Raw genomic sequence first — 21,499 nt, forward strand, 5'->3', positions numbered from 1 at the left:
CCTATATTTATTATATATATTCTAAGCAAAAGTTGTCAGTAGAACTTGTGAGGCCCTGATAGAAGTGGCACTTTAAAACTCAGTTCAGCTCCTTTTCCACCCTGAGAAGCATCCCCTTTAAAAGAATTACCAACCCCATGATGTTTGATGTTTCTGACCTGGCATCATGCTGTGGAAGGAAGATCAGGGGTTTCAAGTCAGATAACTGACATGTTTACATTTTGGGTTATTTCTTAGCCTTTCTGAGCATGCTTCTGGCTTGCATGTGGTATTACCTGCTCTCCACCCTTTCCTCTTCAGGAAAACCTATCTGACACCCACATCCATGTTCCTGTCTCTTATTAGGGGCTTTCGTACGTACTTAATGTACCTTTCCTTTGAAGCAATTGTCAAAATTTCACTTCTCATTTAAGCATGCAATGATTGATTGAACGTCCGCCTACTGACGTTGCAACCTCGGCCTGAGACTGTAGGCTACACGGAGCCAGGGACGAGAGCGTTTCCGGTACCCGGGCTAACTCCAGCACGGGGCCCAGAGTCTGGCACAGTGCCTGCCGGGCACACCGGCGGCCAGCGAACAAATGAATGACCCAGGGGCTGCCGCCTGTGGCCCTCGAGCCGCAGCTGGGTGTGGAGGGAGGCGCCCGGGCCGGCAGTTCCCCCACCCAGACACTGGGAAAACAACCCCCACGGGGAGGCCCAACCCGGAGATCCCCAGCCACCGCCTGGGGCAGCGCTTGGCCAGGTGACGCCACTCAGGGGTGGGACTTCCGGCCGCTGAAGTTTAACAGTCCGGGCGGGAGCCGGAAGCCCAGCGCGGAGCGGGCCTGGCCGCGGCGCCCGGTGTGCCCCGGCGGAGAGGTGAGGTTCCGGAGGGCCCGGGTCAGCGGGCCTCGCTCGCTGTGTCCTTGCATGTCCCCGAACCCCGCCCGCCCTCCGGCCACCTCGGGGGCGGTGCGGAGGCCCCGGGTTCCCCGCGCCGGGCCGTCCCGCGCTCCGGACGGTTGCGGGGGGCAGGGGCGCGGCACGGGTTTGGCGCGGAAGTTCCCGGAAGCCGCGGGCCGGGGTCGCGCCCCCGGGCCTGCGACTGCCCCCGCCCCCCCCCGCGCCGGCCTCAGAGGTGGCCCGGGCCAGCTGGGGGGGTGTGGGGGGCGGCCCTGGGGGGTGTGCTGCCTCCGAAAAGTTTGCAGCTGCTCCACAGTCCGTCCTCCTTTTTGCAGATCTCTCAGCTGTGACTCGTTTAGTAGGCGCTCCAATGCATTTTACAAGGGAAAACCCCTTATAAACAAAGTTCTTGCAAGTAAAATGCCTTTTTGATGAATGCAAGTTGGGAGAGAACTTTCATTGGTGTAAAAAAAACTAAGTGATGTTTCCTGTTGCTGTTATCCCCACATTCGGGGTCCGTTACCGCCCTGAGGTCCCCACGGCTCTTTCTAGGGGACCCACTTTGAAAGGCTGATGCAGTTCATGCCTCTCCCTTCAGTGTGTGTTCTCAGAAGACCGAGATGGATGGTCCCCTTCCCTGCGCCACTTTCCGAGAAGGAAACAGACATCAAGTGGTTTGGCCAAAGTCACTGCCACCCAAACTCTGGGGCACATCGTTTGAACCCACTTTTTTTTCTGAGCCCCGGCTTAAGTGATCTTTCCACTACACCACGCCACTCGCCGGGGATGGTGTAAGATTACAGTTGTGTTGACGGGGTTTAGAGATCGCCTTTCTTGCTCTTCATTGTTCCTCGAGTAAGGAACCAACAGGGCCCCTTATTACATGTTCAGGCACCAAATCCCAGCACTATGCCTGTGTTGCAACAGGTGACTGGCTTTTAGTAGCAATGCATGTATCTGGTAAATGAGGCATCATGAATCACGTAGGTGGCTTTTCTAGTTATCACAAGTTTTAGCTTTTTTTTTGGTAAACACATTAACTGTTTTTGTGTGTCTTGAGGATTAAAGGGCCCTAGAAGTTATTATTCCTCTAAGTTGCCCTTTGAAATATACTGGACGTAAGTGCACTGTTTTGTGGATGACTTGGGAACCTGTCTGTGACATCACTAAGGCTGTGCCTTACTCTTGCACTGTCCACACAATTAAGGCATGGGGCATATATTTCTAGGTCCCCTTCTCTTCCCTTCCCCTTCCTCTCATGTATTTTTGAGCACTTTTTTTTTTTTTTTTGACCTATCATATGTTACTGTTTGCTGCTCTTTATAGTGTCTGTCTAGAGTAGCTTTTTGGCTTCCTGCCTGTAGATTGCTTTAATTTGTGAAGTCACCTTATCAGCATTGTGTTTGAACTATATAACTGTGAATGAATAATATGAGTGAGGGCGTTGTAGACCAATAATTGGTTTAGGGACGAGTGACATCTTGGCTGTATTTGCTCATTTTGGAATTATTTGGAAAAACTAGAGTGTCTGGATTCGGGCCTGCAGGAGTGCTACAGTTTATGATACATTTTTAGAAAGATTAGGAGGTTACCAATCCAACACTTATTCTTCCTCAGTACCTCCGGTGTGCCAGGAATGTTTCAAGATGTAGTAAACAAGACAGAATACCTGTCCTGAAGATCTGTTTTGTTCAAGTTGCGGGGAGGGAAGGGGCAGGCAGACATGATGAGTAAAATTAGAATTGTAAAGAGGAGCAAGTGCCATGAAAAAATGAAACAGGATAATGGGATGTAGAGCAACTGGTATGGGGCTGCTTTAGTCATGCTTATCAGAGTAAGCTTTTCTGAGGAGGAGACATTTGGCCTGAGACTGGAATGATATGAAGGAGATGACCATAGGAATTCTGGGGGAAAGAGCATTCCAGGCAGAGGAGGAGCAAATGGAAGACACGCCGGCAAGAAAGAAGGCGAGTGTGAGTCTGGGGGCTCCAGGGAAGAGATTTGCACCTGGCTAGGTGGGTCACATGAGGCAGGCTAAGAAGGCTAGATTGCATTATAATTGGTGTGGGGAGCCAGGGGAAGGGTCAGAGATCACTCCAGCTACTTTGTAGTGAGCACACTCTTGGGGACAGAAGTGGACAGTGGTGCCACTTGGATTAGATGCTTCATTAACTTTATTTTGCCTAACTTTAATTGTTTTTTTAAAATATATTGTTTTAAACTATTTGTAGGTGCAGCCATGCAGGAAAATCTCAGATTTGCTTCATCCGGAGATGATATTAAAATATGGGATGCTTCATCCATGACATTGGTGGATAAATTCAACCCACACACATCACCACATGGAATCAGCTCATTATGTTGGAGCAGCAATAGTATCCTTTAAAAAACAAACGAAAACACTCTTTGTTAGGATTAAAAACCAATGGAACTTTTTTTGCATGTGACCCATAATGCATAGCTATGAAAAGTAAAAAGAAACGGTGTACTAAACAGTATATCATGAATACACACTGGTTTATCTTGATTTCATTTTTAAAAAATTTAGTTTTAGCCCATTACATTGAAAAACACTGCTATTAATATACATATGTATGTATGTATATATATATATATATATAAATACACATAAATATTAATTATTATATACAGACCATAGAATTCATTTTGTTATCTAGAGTTTGTTATTGAATCAAATAGAATAAGGTAGGTAATGATGGGAAAAATTCTGAAAGGGTTTTGGAATGAGTTTTGGAATCCACGTTTGAATATTTGTGGATCTTGTCTGGAAATTAATGATAGAACTCAAAGACAGAAACAAAGGTTGGGTGAGGAGATAAAAACTAAAATTGACCTACATCCCCATCTTACTGATGTATCCTTGTATTTTTCTCCCTTTCTATCTATGATGAAAATAGTCTCATTTCCCAAATACTCAGAGAAGTTATTGATTTTTTCTAAGCTTTCTATGTTTCTGGTTCACACCCTCCTTGTCTTAGTAAACTCCTATATGTGGATAAAATAAATGAGGCAGTGAAGCTTGGAAATCGGGATTTCTCAGCCCCTCGCACTATTGACATTTTGGGCCAGGTGGCTCTCTGTTACGGGGCCTGTCCTGTGCGTTAGAGGATGTTTAGAAACCTTTCTGGCCTCTACCCACCAGATGCCAGTAGCCCCTACTTGAGAACCGCTGTTGTCAACAAAGTATTCATCACCTTTTGTATGCATTGCTATGCTAAAAATTGTCATTCTTTTGTCAAACATACAGTTTCTTAAACAACAAATCAGGTTTTTACATGTCTGATCTTATCAATACCAAAGTATTAATATTCTGCTTCTTGATGAAAATGTGATTCAGAAACAAAACCATTAGAAGTTTTCATGCTCAATCTAATTGTTAATGCAGATATGCTACAAAAATGATGAATTTTCGTATTGAATTAAATTTACTTCATCATTCCTTGAATTTGTATTATGGTAGCAAAGTTAATTACTTCAGTGCTCTATTAATCAAACTCATGGTGAAGTGACTACATGTTTGCAGTACTCTCCAGATGTGTAGTGGGGGGAACTGTTTTAAAGCGAGGGACAAATACGTGAGGTTGCTTCTCTATTACTGGCTTTTTATTATGTTTAGAGGTTAATTTGTCTCTGTTACTGCATTAGAGAAAAATAGCATTACTTAGTAAGATGTATTATTTTTGGTTTATTGTATTCCAGGGAGTTTTAGTAACAGTTGGCATTTACCAATAAGCCATTTAATGGTCTGTGAATAAAACTGATGTGACTATGAGGAGGTGTCGTATGACTTGGAAACTGGTCTTATTTCTGTGTGGTTTTCCTGTGCAGTAGATGTGCACTGAAAGCCTTCAGATAATCTTACTCATAATGAAGCTTTGATCCCTTCCATGGAGGTTAGTTCTTGTTTTTTTTTTTTTTTAATATATTTCTTTATTGATTTCAGAGAGGAAGGGAGAAGAAGAGAGAGAGATAGAAACATCAATGATGAGAGAGAATCATTGATCGGCTGCCTCCTGCATGATCCCCAACTGGGGATTGAGCCTGCAACCCAGGCATGTGCCCTTGGCCGGAATCGAACCTGGGACCCTTGAGTCGGCAGGCTGACGCTCTATCCACTGAGCCAAGCCGGCTAGGGCAGGAGGTTAGTTCTTGATGAAAGAAGACTCCCACACTCAGAAACTTGGGGGCCACTTTGCATGGGTTCCAAAGGCGGAGTTGATGGTGACGTGCCAGGGAGATTAGTTTTCTATGCATTTGGTCCTCGAGATAATGTTCCTCACTTTCTCATGACTTCTAAAACTACATGAGAAATACAAGAGGTTACTGTTTTACCCTCTCATTATCTTTCTGTTTTTTCATTTCTATACTGTAAGGAGAAAAGTAGCAGTAAACAAGGAAGAAGCCAAATAAAGAGAAATGATGTATTTTCCTCAATGCTGTAATATCTAGGTGGAAATGATTTTGTTTAAATTATGTATCATAAAATCACAACCCACGGTCTGTTCACAAAATATAGGAATGTTAGGTAAATCATCCAAAAGTAATGCACTTAGAACTTGGCTTGTTTAAAAGCATTAATTTAAACTTCTGATGTTTTAATTTGTTATGACTTTCAAAATGAAACTCTTATTCTCGGTTATATTGTATTTAATTATTTTAGTTTTAAAATACATTGCTTTGTATTTCCTGATTGTTCCACATAAAATAAGGTAAATATAATTTTAAATTTATTTGAAAACATTTAAAAATGTAATTATATTACATTTTAAGTAATTTAAAGTTTAATTTAAAATAGAACTCTTCTATAACATAAGTAGTTGCTATTTAACCACACTTATTTATATTTGCTATATTTACTATAATATTTATTCTTAATATATTTAAGATTGAAACATTCTACCACAAAAATTCTAGTGAGAAAATACCAGCTTTTATTTTTTTAGTGGACAAATAGGAGACTAATATAGGTATTTGCTTCCTAACTTAAATGGGTAGCAACCACTGTGTTAAAAACTGTCTTGAACAGTGTTTATAGACAAAAAGGCTGACTCATAGATGCCGATGGTGCTTTTATTATACTTTCATTCTTGAAGTATAAAATTAGACCTTCTGGCCTACTCTTTGAAAATGGAGTAAGTAGTGTTTCACATGGATTAAATAGCTTTCAAGTGATAGCATAGCCAGAAAGGATAGTTCTTCCCTGTGGTGGTAAAGAGATTTAGTAATTAGTAAACTGAGCCATTTTTGAAAGCTAATGTATAAGCGATGTTCATTTGCTTTTCTTTTTAGGTTAGTATGCTTGCCTTTATCATTACAATTCTCATATTAAGTCTAGTGCTAGAGATGCTCATGGATTGTTTTATGCTCCTTAACCCTTCATTTAGATAACTTTCTAGTGACAGCATCTTCCAGTGGCGACAAAATTGTTGTTTCAAGTTGCAAATGTAAACCTGTTCCACTTTTAGAGCTTGGTGAAGGGGTAAGTGAAAAAACAAACAAACAAAAAAACCTAAAAGAAAATCTTAGTTCTACTTGGGTGGCAACTGCTTATTTATTGTAGCGCTTGCGACTAAATATAAAGGTGTTTAAAAGCATTTTTCTTAACCTAAGCTCAAAATAATACCATAACACTTCCTGGTGAGATGGGTACTGAAACATCTTTAAGTAAAATATTACTGAACCTTAGGGGAGCAATCAAGGATTCAGGTTTTGTCAACTAGGCACTTGTTTCTCTATTTTTCCTCTGTGGGAGGTTCCCTGGTGTTGCCTTTTTAAGGACCAAGTCCCACTTAAGTCACTCGTTTGATATGACCATAAAGCCCTAATGATGTAGCCCTGCCTTCACTGACATTGGCCTGCGGACTGTATCAGCTAAGGCCCCCTATCTGACATAGCTTTCTGCTTTTGCTTCTGTCCACTGTACTGAGGGCCTGCCTGAGCCTCCCCAAGCTCGCCTGGAAAAGATGGCTTTGTCAAAACGAGCTTTGGACCCAGAGCATTTAAATGAAGCGTTCATTGCATATCGTTTGCTTATTCTTTTGTTTTGTAAAGTAATCTTTCTGATTCAGGATATTGCTGGCTACCTCATTTCCAATCTATTGGAAGCTATTTCCAAGCTATTTCTTTTTTAAATAAGATATGATCTAAATAAAAAGGTACAGATGTTGGTAGCTTGTTTTTGTTTTGTTTTTTAAGTTTCAGATTTTCCTAGCAGACCCTAAAACATTATGAATAGTCCTAATTTTACACTGGAATAGGTAATGGAGCCCAATTAGAAAGAACAGCTGGATAGCTGATCTAATTTATAAAGGACTTTTGATTTCTATCAGTCCTTTCCTAAAGATAGCTAGTGGGATTGGCCCAAAGTTCATTTCCAGCCCATATATGTTGAGGCTGTGGCAGAGATCATGCTAATGGTAGAAATGGAGTTTGAGACCTTCTGCCTATTCAAACTCAGTTACGTAAAATTGAAGCAGAGAGCATCCCTGGTTGATAAGATCAAAGTGTATATCCTTTCAGAGCAGGCAAAACATCTTAGTCATCATCTTTGAATCTTTAAATCCTGTCAAAGACAGTTGACATACATTTAATTAAATAGCATCAAAATAATTTTGATTTCCTCTGTTACAATATGTATTATGCTACTTTTACATCATGTCTTAGAACCAGTTTGGTACCTTTTTGTTTTTGTTATTAAAGTATGAAAATAGATGATATTCACAAATTGACACAATTCTACAAATTTTGTGAATATTCCATAACAGTTGTAGTTAATTCTCTTTCCCTTCTTTAAGAAATCACATCAGGATGCATGTGGCTGAAGTGGTCGTTATAGTTATAATTTGAATCTGCTTTAATTTACTTATAAAAGTATTTTGCAAACATTGGTTCTTTAGCCTTTATCAGTAATTTATTATAACATACTAGTAGCCCGTTTGCACGAAGATTCGTGCAATAGACCTTCATTCACCTGGCTGCCTGCACCAGTTTTCTGCCAGCACCGGGGACCCAGGCCTTGGCTATGGCCACTGCCTTCTACCTTCTTTCAGGGTCCCTGGCTTGGCCCTGGGCGGCTTTCCAGGCCTTGGGCTCCGCCACACCCCAGCGTCCCTGCAACAGGTTTCCTGGTGGGTGTGGTTGATGGGCGTGGCTTGGTTGGTGGGCGTGGCTTGGGCGTAGCGAAGGTGCGGTCAATTTGCATATTTGTCTATTATAAGGTAAGATTAGTGTGTTGAAAACCTTTGTTTTGTAGGATCCAAGTTCTTTTACTCATGTGCTATTTGAGATATTAGACCTTTCCTTATAGGAAAATATGATTCTTATTTAAACATTAATTTTTGAGTAGAACTTTTTAAGTTTATATTTATTTTCTTTGATTTTGTATTTTACTTCTTAAAAGTAGGCAGATTGGTATTAACAGTGTTATAATGGGTGTGATAGGCTACTATATAACCTAGAAATTTGACCAGCTGTTATTTTTAGATTTTAAAAACACCCATTGCTTGTGTTTTGGGATGTAGGATTCCTGTAATAACTACACGATTTCTGTTAATTATTTAAGTTCATTAGCTACATTAATAATATATTAACAAAAAGAATCTTCTGTCATCAGGGTAAGCCAGCTATAAACAGCTTTTGTTCTGAGCCCTTAAGAATAAGTTGAGTTGTTTTTGACAATTAGAATCCTAATATATTTATTTTTGATGGATATCATTCTTGTCTATTTTCTTTAAAGGTCATTTTTATAGCTCTTAGTGAACTGTCCTGATTTGCAGTGATAACCACATTCTAAATCTTATTAGTTTGTTCAGACCAAATTTAGTTCCTATGTATGTATGTATGTATGGTGCCTAGAAGAGAATTATTCCTACTATACTGACACATTGACCTAACGTGCTCCTGTTTATATGTGTTGGTAATTTTGACTCTTGGTCAAAATTTAAGAGCAGTAAGAAGCTTGAGTGTAGGAGCCACCTGCCCCTTTTTAAGAATCTGGTGCTCTCTTGAGTAGAGGATGTTTTTGAGATGCGTGGACTCTCAAGTTAGGAACAGTAGTTCTAGTCCTCATCTCTCATTTCTCAGGTGAAGAAACATAGGCTCATAAAGGTGAGATGACTTGCCTAACCTGCATGGCTTGCCTTTAGATTTTAACCAAGTCACAAATATGTCCCCTTTGGAATCATTCATTTCTCTATTTTTTCCCCATAGCATTCAACTGGAGGTAAGAACATTAATGTAACTACATAGTGTACCTGAAGGTTAAATAGGAAAATACATGAAACATTGTGTTCTGATGGATGGGCACCGCCAGGTAGATGATGCTCAGATAATTATTGTGAGAAAAACTTGGTAGCCTCTGTATTTTTAGTCATTTATGTTATAAATATATATTGAGTATGGATATGGTCTTTGCTCTTAAAGAAACTGACATTCTGGTGAAGACAGACAGTAAACTAGGAAACAGAATACCCAGATAGTGATAAGTTGTTGTGTTGAGAACTAAAATAGTTAATATATTGAGATAGCAAGTTACCTTAGGTGGCCAGGGGAGTACCCCTGAAGAGATGGCATTTAAGGTGCTGTCTATTGACCAGAAAAAGCTGTTCAGCCAAAGTTCGGGGCAAGAATAGCTGTTGTAGAAGCCTTGAGGAAAATGTAGAGTTATTTTTAAGGAATGCAAGAACGTCATTGTGGCTGGAGAATTAGTGGGTGAAGAAAAAAATGAGAGCTGAATGGAAGGGGCCAGATGAATAGATAGGGCTTTGAAAGCCAGGTTAATGAGTCTGGAATTTATTCTAGGGTTGATTAGAAGCCATTGAACATTTTTAAATGGGAGAGACATGATCAGATTTACATTTTTTAAAGTTCACCTTATTACAGAGAACAGAATGCGTAGCAGTAGAAGCAGGACAACCAGTTAAGAGGCTGCTGTTGTGGTTCCCACAGGGTTTGGAGTAGAGTGCTGGAAGGAGTGCTAGATACTGGGAGGGCCAGGTGGGATTTATTTTAGTTTTGGAGTTTGGAGAATTTATGGTAGACTTGGGGCAGGCAGAATGAGGAATCAAGGCTAATTCTGGAATTTTATCTTGAAAAACTGGGTGGATGGTGTCTTTACATACATGGGGAAGAATGTAAGAGTCAAGTTCTGATGACTTGATGTTTAAGAATTGGATTTCTTAAGGGGAGATTTGCCACAAGACTTTGGGCAAATATCTTGTCCTCGATGGAAACCTTTCTTCATCTGTAAAATGAGGAACTTAGACATTCTTGAAAGTCTTCTCTACCATTAGCGTTTTCTGAGCTGTGGTTTGATTGTAACTCAGGGTATCCTGTGGAAATGCAAGAGCAGGTTTTAGTAGGGGAGATATTAAGGGCAGGTAAGCCCTGATGGGAGACCAAGACTTGCTGGTATTTTCTAAGCTTCCTCTGTCACCTCTGTGTATGGCAGAGAACATGAATCTGGCTGATTTCTTGAAGTCTTTTTTAACTCCTTACAAGCTATTGGATCCATGTGGGAGATTAGAGGTGAATCTTTAGTATAAGTATTAGCATGTTTATAACATTTAATTCAACAAGCATTTATTAAGTGCTTGCTAAGTATTGAATAAGACTTAAAAGTCATCTCTGGGCTCTTTAAGTTAAGGTAACTTTTTTTTTTCTTTAATAGCAAAAGCAGACATGTGTCAGTTTAAATTCCACATCTATGTATTTGGTAAGCGGAGGCCTGAATAACACTGTTAATATTTGGGATTTAAAAGCAAAAAGAGTTCATCGATCTCTTAAGGTAAGGAACTTGGGTGGTGTTGTTTTCTAATGTTACTGAAATGGGTATCTCACAATGTGCTTAGTTACCAAACTTTTCTTTTAATGTTGAGCTTTTATGATAAAAGTAAGATGCTTCAGAATTGAAGTGAGATTTGTTAGGGAAAATAAAGATTCAGTCTCTTCACAAAGCCATAGAAATTGTATTGGACATCATATTCTTAATTTCCTAGATCGGAGCAATGCCCTAAATGTCCTCTTTCTTCTCATTAGATATTGTTTCTTTGATTTAGAAAAGCAATGAAATGTAGAGACATCTCCAAACATGCTTGAAGGACCATTTGAAAAGGTTGTCATGTAATTGTTATTACAATATAAAAAGTGTAATATAATAGTGGAATATTATAGTTACTATTCTTGGTATTACATTAATATAATTATTAGATACAATGGTTGGTTTGTTTGTATTAGTAAGGTATGACACCAAACTGTTAAAAACTAGACTCCTACTCCTGATCCCTTTTCTGTGTTCCTGCTAGATTTCTCTGACTTGATCTTGGAAAACAGTCCTTGTGAACTCAGTTCAAAACCAGTTTTGTTGTCTCCACATGGATGGATTTCCCGTTTGATTTGGGAGACAGCCTAATATAGAGGGAGGCAAATAGGCTTGGGGTTTGACCTGGAATTGAGTCCTGGCTTTCTCATTTAGCAGTTATATAACTCTGGGTGGTGTGCCTAAGTTGGTAGGAGTGTCGTGTACACCTAAAGGTCACGGGTTCGATTTGTGGTTATGGCATAAGACCTAGGTTGTGGTTCGATCCGGTTGCCTTTGGGGGGCATACTGGAGGCAACCGATTGATGTTTCTCTCCCCCACCCCCCAAAATAAATAAATAAATAAATAAATAAATAAATAAATAAATAAATAAAGTCAATGAAAATGCCCTCTGGTGAGGATTAAGATAAATAAATAACAATAATAATATATCAAGCTCCCAGCGTTAATAGGTACTCGACAAAGGGAAGCAGCTGCTGTCGTCTCTCAAACATACCTTGCCCTTCTGGCTTTGGGGCTTTTGTTTCTTACTCTTCCATTTTGCAGTGTCTGGTCTACTTCCCCTAGTTTAGCTCTTCTTTCTTTAAGGTTGAACTCCAACTTTATGTCTTGCATAAATCTTCCTCTTCAACTGAGTTCACAGTGATGCCTCTTTCTCTTTTGTCTTGACACTTTGCCTCTACCACCACTCACTTAGCTTTGTTCTGCCATTTTCCTGTTAATTTAAATGTCCTGTCTTCTCAATTGAACAGTAATACTTTCAAGGGCAGGGACTCTCCTGATAGTCAACTCCCAATAAATGTTACTTGTCAGTGGAAGTGAATTCTTTCAGGGAGACATATTGCCATTTAGAAAATTACCTTTTCGTTCTGTCTCTCATTTCAGAGTGCCTGAGCTTTATTATGGTCATGAAAAATAGATCTCTGTTCCCTGGGAAGACTTGGTGTTGATCAGATAGTTTTCTGCGTATTTGAGTAATTTTTAAAATTTGAGGAAAATGTTAAAGCAAATATTAGACTGACAAATGGATAATATTTATAAAACACAAAATTTACAAAAACATGAAAATTTGCTTTTTGAAGGTTTTATGGCACTGTATTTACTTTCATTTTTTTCTTTCAGGATCATAAAGATGAAGTAACTTGTGTAACATATAATTGGAATGATTGCTACATTGCTTCTGGATCTCTCAGTGGTGAAATTATTTTGCACAGTGTAACCACTAATATATCTACTACTCCTTTTGGTCATGGTAGTAGCCAGGTAAGTATGGGTTTATTCAAAATAAAGTTGATAAGATAGATTTTGAACTCTTATATAAACCAATGACTTTTAAGTTTTTAAAATTAAGTATTTAAAATAAGCTTGATTGAAAATAAGCTAATTCATACTAGATTGAGTATGCTTACTTCGAGTTCAGTTAGGCCATTGACTATAACATGCTCCTAGGTTATAACTATATATAACAAAATACAAATAGTGTTACCAGGTTAAGCACAAAACATGAATATTAATCTCTATAGACATTACAGTTACAGAAGTGTTGCATAGCTCAAATTATGTTAGCTACAGGACAGGTACATAAGTACTCTGATGGGCATGTGATAATTGAGTGTGTTTAGGTACAGGATAAATTGAGTTTTGTTCTTTTGGTTTCTTTAAGTATATCATAGTTAATGTATCAAAACTTACTCATGTATTTCAGGTTAATACAGGAGTATGTAGGAAAATGTTTTGTTGTTGTTCATACTCTCCCAAGGATATTTTTTCCATTGTTTTTTTTTTAGAGAGAGTGGAAGGGAGGGAAGAAAAGAGGGGGGGGGGAGGGAGGAGAGAGAGAGAGAGAGAAGAGAGAGAGAGAGAAACATTGGATATGAGAGAGACACATTCATTGGTTGTCTCCAATATGTGCCCCAACTGGGGCTGGGGATTGAACCTGCAACCCAGGTATGTGCCCTTGATGGGGAATCGAATCTAAGAACCCTAGGTGCATGGACTGATTGATGCTCCAGCCACTTAGCCACACTGAGGAGGGTTGTAAGAAAACTTTTTATAAAGGAACTAGATGCCCGATGCACGACATTTGTGCAAGAGTAGGCCTTCCTTCCCCCGGCCGGCACTGGCTTCCCTCCCTCTGGCTGCTGGCAGGCACCTGGGACCCGGGCTTCCCTCGCAGCCCCGGCTTTGTCCTGAAGGATGTCTGGTCTAATTAGCATATTATACTTTTTTTTTATTATAGATATTAGCCAAATTTTTTCAGGATCATAAAGATGAAGTAACTTGTGTAACATATAATTGGAATGATTGTTACATTGCTTCTGGATCTAATATTAATGAAAATGTCTATAAAATTTTTAAAAGAATTCATTTTTTTTTTGTTTTTTATATATTTTATTGACTTTTTACAGAAGGAAGAGAGAGGGATAGAGAGTTAGAAACATTGATCAGCTGCCTCTTGCACACCCCCTACTGGGGATGTGCCCGCAAACAAGGTACATGCCCTTGACCGGATTCGAACCTGGGACCCTTGAGTCCGCAGGTCGACGCTCTATCCACTGAGCCAAACCGGTTTCGGCTATACTTTTTTTTTATTATAGATATTAGCCAAATTTTTTCTTCATGAAAATGTCTATAAAATTTTTAAAAGAATTCATTTAGTTTCTCAAGAAATCTAATTTTTGACTAACTTTCCATGAAATTCTCCACAGAAATTTCCAATAAGGTGCAACTTCTTTTCATTCTTACTTTTAATTATAATCACTGTGGCCATAATTATTATTAGATAAAAGATGGGACTGCCTCACTTTTGAAAAGTGGTTTTTTAAATCATTATATTGAGTAGTATATATTTAGTGTTTAAGGAAAATATATTGGATATTAAAAATGCATAGAAAAATGTATGTTTTTCAAGTTTCATTTGTATTGGGGGAATAAAAGATATACATATAAATGATAATATGGGTGATTGATAAAAAAACAAACTTATGGTGATTTAGAACAGTGAGATAAAATTATCTTTTTGGGAATAAAATGGGGGATATTAATGGAGAAAGGACTTCTGGGTATGAGGCTTAATTAATTGTTTGTTTTATTTTTAATACAATATAAACTGGCCTCCTTGCCAATTACTTGATTCTAACTTTTGTATTAGGGTTAACTCTTTACATGCCTACATTCTAATTGGAACCATATCATGTTTTCTTTGTCCTCAACTATTGTCCAACTTTGTGGATTATGTTGAAAAGATCCTCAATAACATGGTAATGGATGAATACTAAATTTAGAGATAACAAAGATTTCAATAGGCTAATATAGAACTTTGAGGGAGAGATATTATATATTTCCTTAGATGACCAAAGGCTTTCTCCATGCCTAGTCCAGAGTATTGACTCTTCATCCTTTGTGGTTTAGTTGATTTTTTATTATGCTTTAGTTATTGAATTTCCAGCACATCAGATGCTCAGAATCAAACAAATATATTTAAATATTTAAAATGTGTTTAAAATACAAATATTGCTTATTCTCTGCTCGTCTTTCCTTATTTGTGATTTGGCTGTGACTGGGCCTTTTATTTAGGGACTAGAGGCCCAGTGCGCAAATGCACGGGGGTAGGGGGTGTCCCTCAGCCCAGCCTGCACCCTCTCCAATCTGGGACCCCTCAAGGGATGTCCTCTCACAAACGGGCAGTCGGACATCCCTCTCACAATCCAGGACTGCTGGCTCCCAACTGCTCGCCTACCTGCCTTCCTGATTGCCCCTAACCGCTTCTGCCTGCCAGCCTGATCACCCCCTATCCACTCCCCTGCCAGCCTGATTGGTGCCTAACTGCTTCCCTGCCAGCCTGTTTGCCCCTAACTGCCCTCCCGTGTAGGCCTGGTCACCCCTAAATGCCCTCCCCTGCAGGCCAGGTCCCCCCAACTGCTCTCCCCTGCAGGCCTGGGTCCCTCCCAACTGCCCTTCCCTGCAGGTCCGGTCACCCCCAACTTCCCTCCTCTGCCGGCCTGGTCACCCCTAACTGCCTCCCCTGCAGGCTTGATCACCCCCAACTGTCCTCCCTTGCAGGCCTGGTCCCTCCCAACTGTCCTCCCCTGCTGGCCTGTTCGCCCACAACTGCCCTCCCTTGCAGGCCTGGTTCCTCTCAACTTCCCTCCCCTTCTGGCCATCTTGTGGTGGCCATCTTGTGTCCACATGGGGGCAGGATCTTTGACCACATGGGGGCAGCCATCTTGTGTGTTGGAGTGATGCATATTACTCTTTTATTAGATAAGATAGAGGCCTGGTGCATGGGTGGGGGCCAGCTGGTTTGCCCTGAAGGGTGTCCCGGATCAGGGTGGGGGTTTCCTTGGGGCATGGGGCAGCCTGAGCAAGGGGCCTGTGGTGGTTTGCAGGCCAGCCACGTCCCCCGGCGACCCAAGCGGAGGCCCTGGTATCTGGGGTTTATTTATCTTCTACAATTGAAACTTTGTAACCTGGAGTGGAGCCAAGCCTCCTGCTCGCTCAGTGGCTGCCGCCATTTCTGTTGGAATTCATTTACCTTCTATAATTGAAACTTTGTAGCCTTGAGTGGAGGCCTGGGCCCGCCAGGGTGTGTGGAAAGCTTGGCTTCCTCCATTGCTGGGGAAACCCAAGCCTCCCTCCTGCTTGCTCAGTGGCCGTAGCCATCTTGGTTGGGGCTAATTTGCATACTCGCTCTGATTGGATGGTGGGCGTGGCTGGTAGGCGTGGCTTGTGGGTGTAGTGGAGTGATGGTTGATTTGCATATTACTCTTTTATTAGATAGGATATTCTAACCCTAATGAATGAATGTGTTGTATTTTTTTCTATGGGGAAAAAAAAAGGAGATTGAGTTAGCTGTACTCCAAGTTAGTAATATGACAGATGTTCAGTTCCTAGAATATTGGTATGTCTTGGGATCATCTTATATAGCCCACTAAATGATTTTATGGTATTGATTGAAACCTGTTACTCTCTAAACCAGAAAAGTCCTAAATCCTGTGTGAGTGCTGTGCCTGTGGTTGGCTGTTATTTATATAGTTTATATAAAATGTTCTTATGAATGCTTACAATTACATAAAATTTATTCTTATTTTTATAGCCTGTTCGGCACTTGAAGTACTCCTTATTTAAGAAATCGCTGCTGGGCAGTGTTTCGGATAACGGAGTAGTAACTCTCTGGGATGTGAATAGTCAGAGTCCTCACCATAACTTTGACAGTACTCATAAAGCTCCAGCTTCAGGCATCTGCTTTTCTCCTGTCAATGAATTGTTGTTTGTAACCATAGGCTTGGATAAGAGAATCATTCTCTATGACACTTCAAGTAAGAAGTAAGTGTGGCATTTCTTATCTCATTAGCAGATATATTAGTGATTTGTATAGACCTATGATTAATTAATGTTCAGGAGCTCTAAAATTTGTGTACTTGATATCTGGTAAGGTAGATTTTTTTTTTTCTTCTTCTTCCCATGCAGACAAAATAGATGAGGTGTGGGTATTATTTTTTAATTATTATTCTGTTTCTTTTTTAAAAAATGTTGAATTTACTGGGATGACATTGGTTAATAAAATTATATAGGTCTGAGGTGTACACTTTTATAATACATCATCTGTATATTGTATTGTGTATTCACCACCCCTAGTGATGTCTTTCGTCACCATTTATTCTCCCATTTCCCTCTTCTACCTCTCTACCTTCCTCTGCCTTTCTCTCTTGTAGTCATCATACTGTTGTTTGTCGTGCCTATGAGGTTGTTTTTTCTTAACCTTTCACCTTTTCACCCAGTCCCCCAAACCCCCTCCCCTCTGACAGCTGTCAGTCTGTTCTCTGTATCTGGTGAGTCTGTTTCTGTTTTGTTTGTTAGTGTATTTTGTTCATTAGATTCCACCTATCAGTGAAATCCTGTGGTACTTGTCTTTTTCTGGCTGGCTTATTTAGAGCACTTCTGGATTGTGAACGTTGAAGGATAGCCTGCTAATGATTTCACATCTTTATTTTAACATCTTTTTTAAAATATAACTAAATATGGTTAATTTGCTTTAAAATTAATTCCTTATGTAAAGCAGGGTGTCTGAAGGATCAGCATTTTGGGCTGGGTGATTCTTGGTTGTGAAGGACTGTCCTGGGCACTGTGGGATGTTCAGCAACCTCCCTGGCCTCTACCCATTAGATGCCAGTAGCATTTTCCTAATTGTGACATCCTAACGACCTCCAGTTGAGAACCAGTGGTCTAGAGCTAAAGGGCACATAATCTGAGTATCTGGGTTTGTTGTGCCTTCCTGTACTTCTTAGATTTATAAGGGTGCTAGGTTAGCTTTTAAAAAGCTGCAAAAATGCTACAGGTGTATTCAAGATACCTAACAATATGCAGAATCCTATAAAAAAATGGTAATGTTATTACTAGGGAAGGACCTACTGTCAGCCCTTATTAGAAATTTACTGTTACTTATTTCACATTCTTTTGTCTTTTTACTATTTTTTTGAACTAATTTACTAAGAGACCTGAGTCAGTAAGGCATTTCTCTGTTATATCAGACACTCCAGTAAAGAGCTCAGCTTCAGCAGATTGGTATCCATATTTCTCTCCTTGCTTCCTGAGGATCAAGCCACATGGGTTCAGTTAGCTTTTTGGTCAGGAGATACAGAACTAAGAACAAAGTAGCAGCTGCTCTCCTGTGAAAGGTCATAGTCCTCTTGAGGCTTAAGCAGGTCAATAAATGGAAAAGGGATACTGGGAGCCTCCTTAATTCTGAGGCTAGAGCCCTTTTATTTGTGGAGTAGCACCCAGGAATTCTGTCATATTCATTGCCAAGGTAACAATTACTTAAATAAATAGGTACTGCTTCTAGAACATGTGGAGTGAATAGAAAAATAGGATGAAGTGTTTAGCAGTTCCTCCATATGCCTTGGCACTGGAAATGTCTCTAATTCTAAATTTATGCTTTAAAATAAATGTTTGGAATGTGTATGCTACTTGCCCAATTCTAAGTAAGTTTGGTTTTGATATGCTAGTTATTTATGTCACATGAGCTTATATACCTGAATACACTCATATATCTACATACACTTGCTCTCTTTCCAAAGGCTAGTGAAGACTTTAGTGGCTGACACTCCTCTAACTGCAGTAGATTTCATGCCTGATGGTGCCACTTTGGCTATTGGATCCTCCCGTGGGAAAATATATCAGTATGATTTAAGGATGTTGAAATCACCAGTTAAAACCATCAGTGCTCATAAGACATCTGTGCAATGTATAGTATTTCAGTACTCCACTGCTCTTTCTAAGGTAAGATATTTCCTTTCTGAATTTTTTATTTTACTAAATAAATCTAGCTCAGATATAGTATTTTTATGTTGTCAATCAAACACAGTGTAGTTTTGCTTCATAATCATTTTTATATAAAAAACATTAAATATAATTTTAGTACAAAGCCATTTGATACTTGGTTTTAAAACTTTAAAAAATTTTATACTTAATTCTCATATTTCTCTCTTTTTATATTGTAAAAAGGCTTTTTTGGTTCAGAGGGAAACTCTCAGCTATACTAGCAAGCTTAAAATTTGTAAGGAAAAATATATACATATTTTTACTCTAATAGGGAATTTATAAAATATTAATAACAGTAGGGAGCATTAGAAACCTGAGCTTTTAAATATTCCATTACATTTCAGTCAGGTTTAAATAAAGACCCTTCAAGTAAGGCCTCAGCTGTGAACAAACGGACTGTTCCTGTGAGTGCTACTAGTGGGGGAGCTCAGAGTTCTGGAACTGTCAGAGAAGCCACTGCCCCTGCCACGGCGCTGCCACAGCCCATGACAACAGCCGTGGGGAAAGGCACAGTTGCTCCCCAAGACAAAGCAGGTAAGTGGTGCTTATATGTAGCACCCTAATATATATAATTATACTTTATTCAGGAACCAAGAACTCAAATTCACCTGAGTATTTAAATAAAATTATTAGTAAATATCATTGAAGAAGTAAACATTTTAACTTTAGCTACAATTTTTTTAAAATTTAATGAAAAAACATTTCTTTTAGTCTATTTAGTTGAACTTCTGTTGTAAAAAATATTGCTTATCTTAAAAAAACCCAATAATGTCAACTCAAATTATTCATTCTTAATACTAACTAGACTGGGTGACTTATTTTGATGTCATGATTTGATCTCAGAGGTCTTTTTCTTTTCTTTTTTAAAAGCTATTAATGGTTCCTTTTATATTTTAGAATGGAAGGTAAATCAAGTGATGAAATGAATATATTTAAGTATTAAATAGTGCCTGGCTTATATTAAGCCACATACTAGCAGTTGGTTAAATAAAAATAAATGAAAATATTACAATTTTAAATAATTTTTTTTCTACGTTGATAATCAAGCATTTCTTAAAGAGGAATTTACTTAGACATTGTGAAAGTATAATATGATGATAAGCTTCCCCATACCTACTATAGAATATATTCTTTGCCTGCAATAAAGATCATATTTCCTAAATTCCTAAAAACCTTCTGGTTTTTATTTTAAGAAATATGCTACACTGTCAACATGCAACAGATATTTTAAAAAGTCTACATGGTACATATGCCAGTACCATGTCTACTTTACTATTCTTTACTATTGTCTACTTTACTATTCTCTCTGAGTTTGGGATTCTGGTTTCAAAATATTCTCATTGGAAATGGATGTACCCATTCATGTCTTTAAATTTTTAGGACAAGTACTTGACATGGATAAAAATATTTGTTGGTGCCTTTTCAGTCAGAATTTACTATTTCCAAGTATAAGCAAAAGTTTAATTTGTTAATACTCATAATGTGGAATAGTGTTTTTAAAGTTGTAAGTATATTCACTACAAATTTTCTGTGAATATCTACATTGTCCTCACATAGAAATTATTACATATTACGTGGAAAAATAAATGCTATCTACTTAAAAGAAGGAAGTCTTTTTGAAAATTTGAGTAATGTTTGTCAAAAAATGTTTAACTATATTAAAATTGCCATTATTTTAAAATTTTAATTTACTATCAATTTTATGCATAATTTTCAAAAAGTAAACAAAATATTTTTCTCAATTACTGTAAATTTTATGAAGTCTGTATTTATTTAGTTTTTAATAAGGAGGCTATGTTTGACAATGACAGCATTAATTAGGAGTTGAAGACTTGAATCTGCAGGGTCACTGATTAACAGCTCTTTCCTGATTAGCAGTTTCTGGCAAAATGAATTTTTGCTCTGCATCCATAGTTAGAAATTCTGTTCATTAATTTTATTTTGAAGTAATTTCAAACTTACAAAAAAGTTTCAATAATATATAAAGAACTCCTGAGCTCAACTGTCCAGTAGATTCGCCATTTTATAAATTTTGCCACATTTACTTCCTAAATTTCTCTCAAACACACACACACACACATCCATTTTTTCCCCCTCTGAAACATGTAGAGTATATTAGGGTTAAGTCTCAGGTCTATCACTTCTTACCAGAATGACTTTGGGCAGTTTTCTTAACCATTCTGAATCTTATTTTTCTCTTTCACAGATAATAACTTTTAGGGTTATTGTGAAAATCAGAGAAAAATGTATCAAAAGTGCCTGGCACATGGTGGGCACTCAATAATTATGGTGTGATTAGTAGTATTGTTATCATGATCATCATTGTTACTATTATCATTTTAAGCTTCTTGTAAAATCCGAAGTTTGACAAAAAGTTCATGTTGCTTCTACTAAAGTGGTCCGGATTTAGTTATTGAAAACAACCTCTGCAGTTTGTTACTACTGCTTATTTTCAGAAGGAAACAGCCATTTAAGGAATGAAAAACAGGACTCTGCCTTTTTATTGTCTACTTTACTATTCTCTCTGAGTTTGGGATTCTGGTTTCGTTCCTCTTAGTAAACTTTATGAGGTCAGTGAAGTCATTTGAGGTCGATAATGCCTAGAGCAATGTTAAGCTCCCCTGTTAGTGAAGAAAAAGAAGAGGGAAAAATATCTATTCACTGCAAATTGGGGAGAGAACTGGCATAACTTGAATCCTGCTATCCGTTAGGCATTGTGCTACATATGCCTTACAGACATTTTTTATGATTATCATTTGAGATAATCAACTAAGTTATATGTTCAGAATAGTTTTAAGACAGAAGTATGTATATTATTTTAGAAAATTTTCAAAAAAATGGCTACAATAACATGGTATATGAATAAATAAGTTATTTGATTTTTGGGGAGCCCTTCATTCCATGAAAGTGATGGTTAAATGAATTATTGTTAAATTCTGCTTTTCCCCCTGATG

General features: G+C 38.5%; 1 protein-coding gene across 1 annotated transcript in view; it reads left to right on the forward strand.

The window, feature by feature from the left end:
* Positions 1–808: 808 nt before the first annotated feature.
* NEDD1 (NEDD1 gamma-tubulin ring complex targeting factor) overlaps positions 809–21,499 on the forward strand; it is a 31,200-nt gene continuing 10,509 nt past the window's right edge. The window contains exons 1-8 of the mRNA XM_008144789.3: positions 809–861; positions 3,117–3,260; positions 6,291–6,385; positions 10,574–10,690; positions 12,345–12,485; positions 16,318–16,547; positions 18,302–18,503; positions 18,890–19,079. Of these exons, the coding sequence (XP_008143011.2) occupies positions 3,125–3,260; positions 6,291–6,385; positions 10,574–10,690; positions 12,345–12,485; positions 16,318–16,547; positions 18,302–18,503; positions 18,890–19,079 (1,111 nt within the window). The 5' untranslated portion in view covers positions 809–861; positions 3,117–3,124. The remainder of the gene's footprint in view (positions 862–3,116; positions 3,261–6,290; positions 6,386–10,573; positions 10,691–12,344; positions 12,486–16,317; positions 16,548–18,301; positions 18,504–18,889; positions 19,080–21,499) is intronic.

Source organism: Eptesicus fuscus, chromosome 7 (genome assembly GCF_027574615.1).
Source record: "Eptesicus fuscus isolate TK198812 chromosome 7, DD_ASM_mEF_20220401, whole genome shotgun sequence".
NCBI classification, from domain to species: domain Eukaryota; kingdom Metazoa; phylum Chordata; class Mammalia; order Chiroptera; family Vespertilionidae; genus Eptesicus; species Eptesicus fuscus.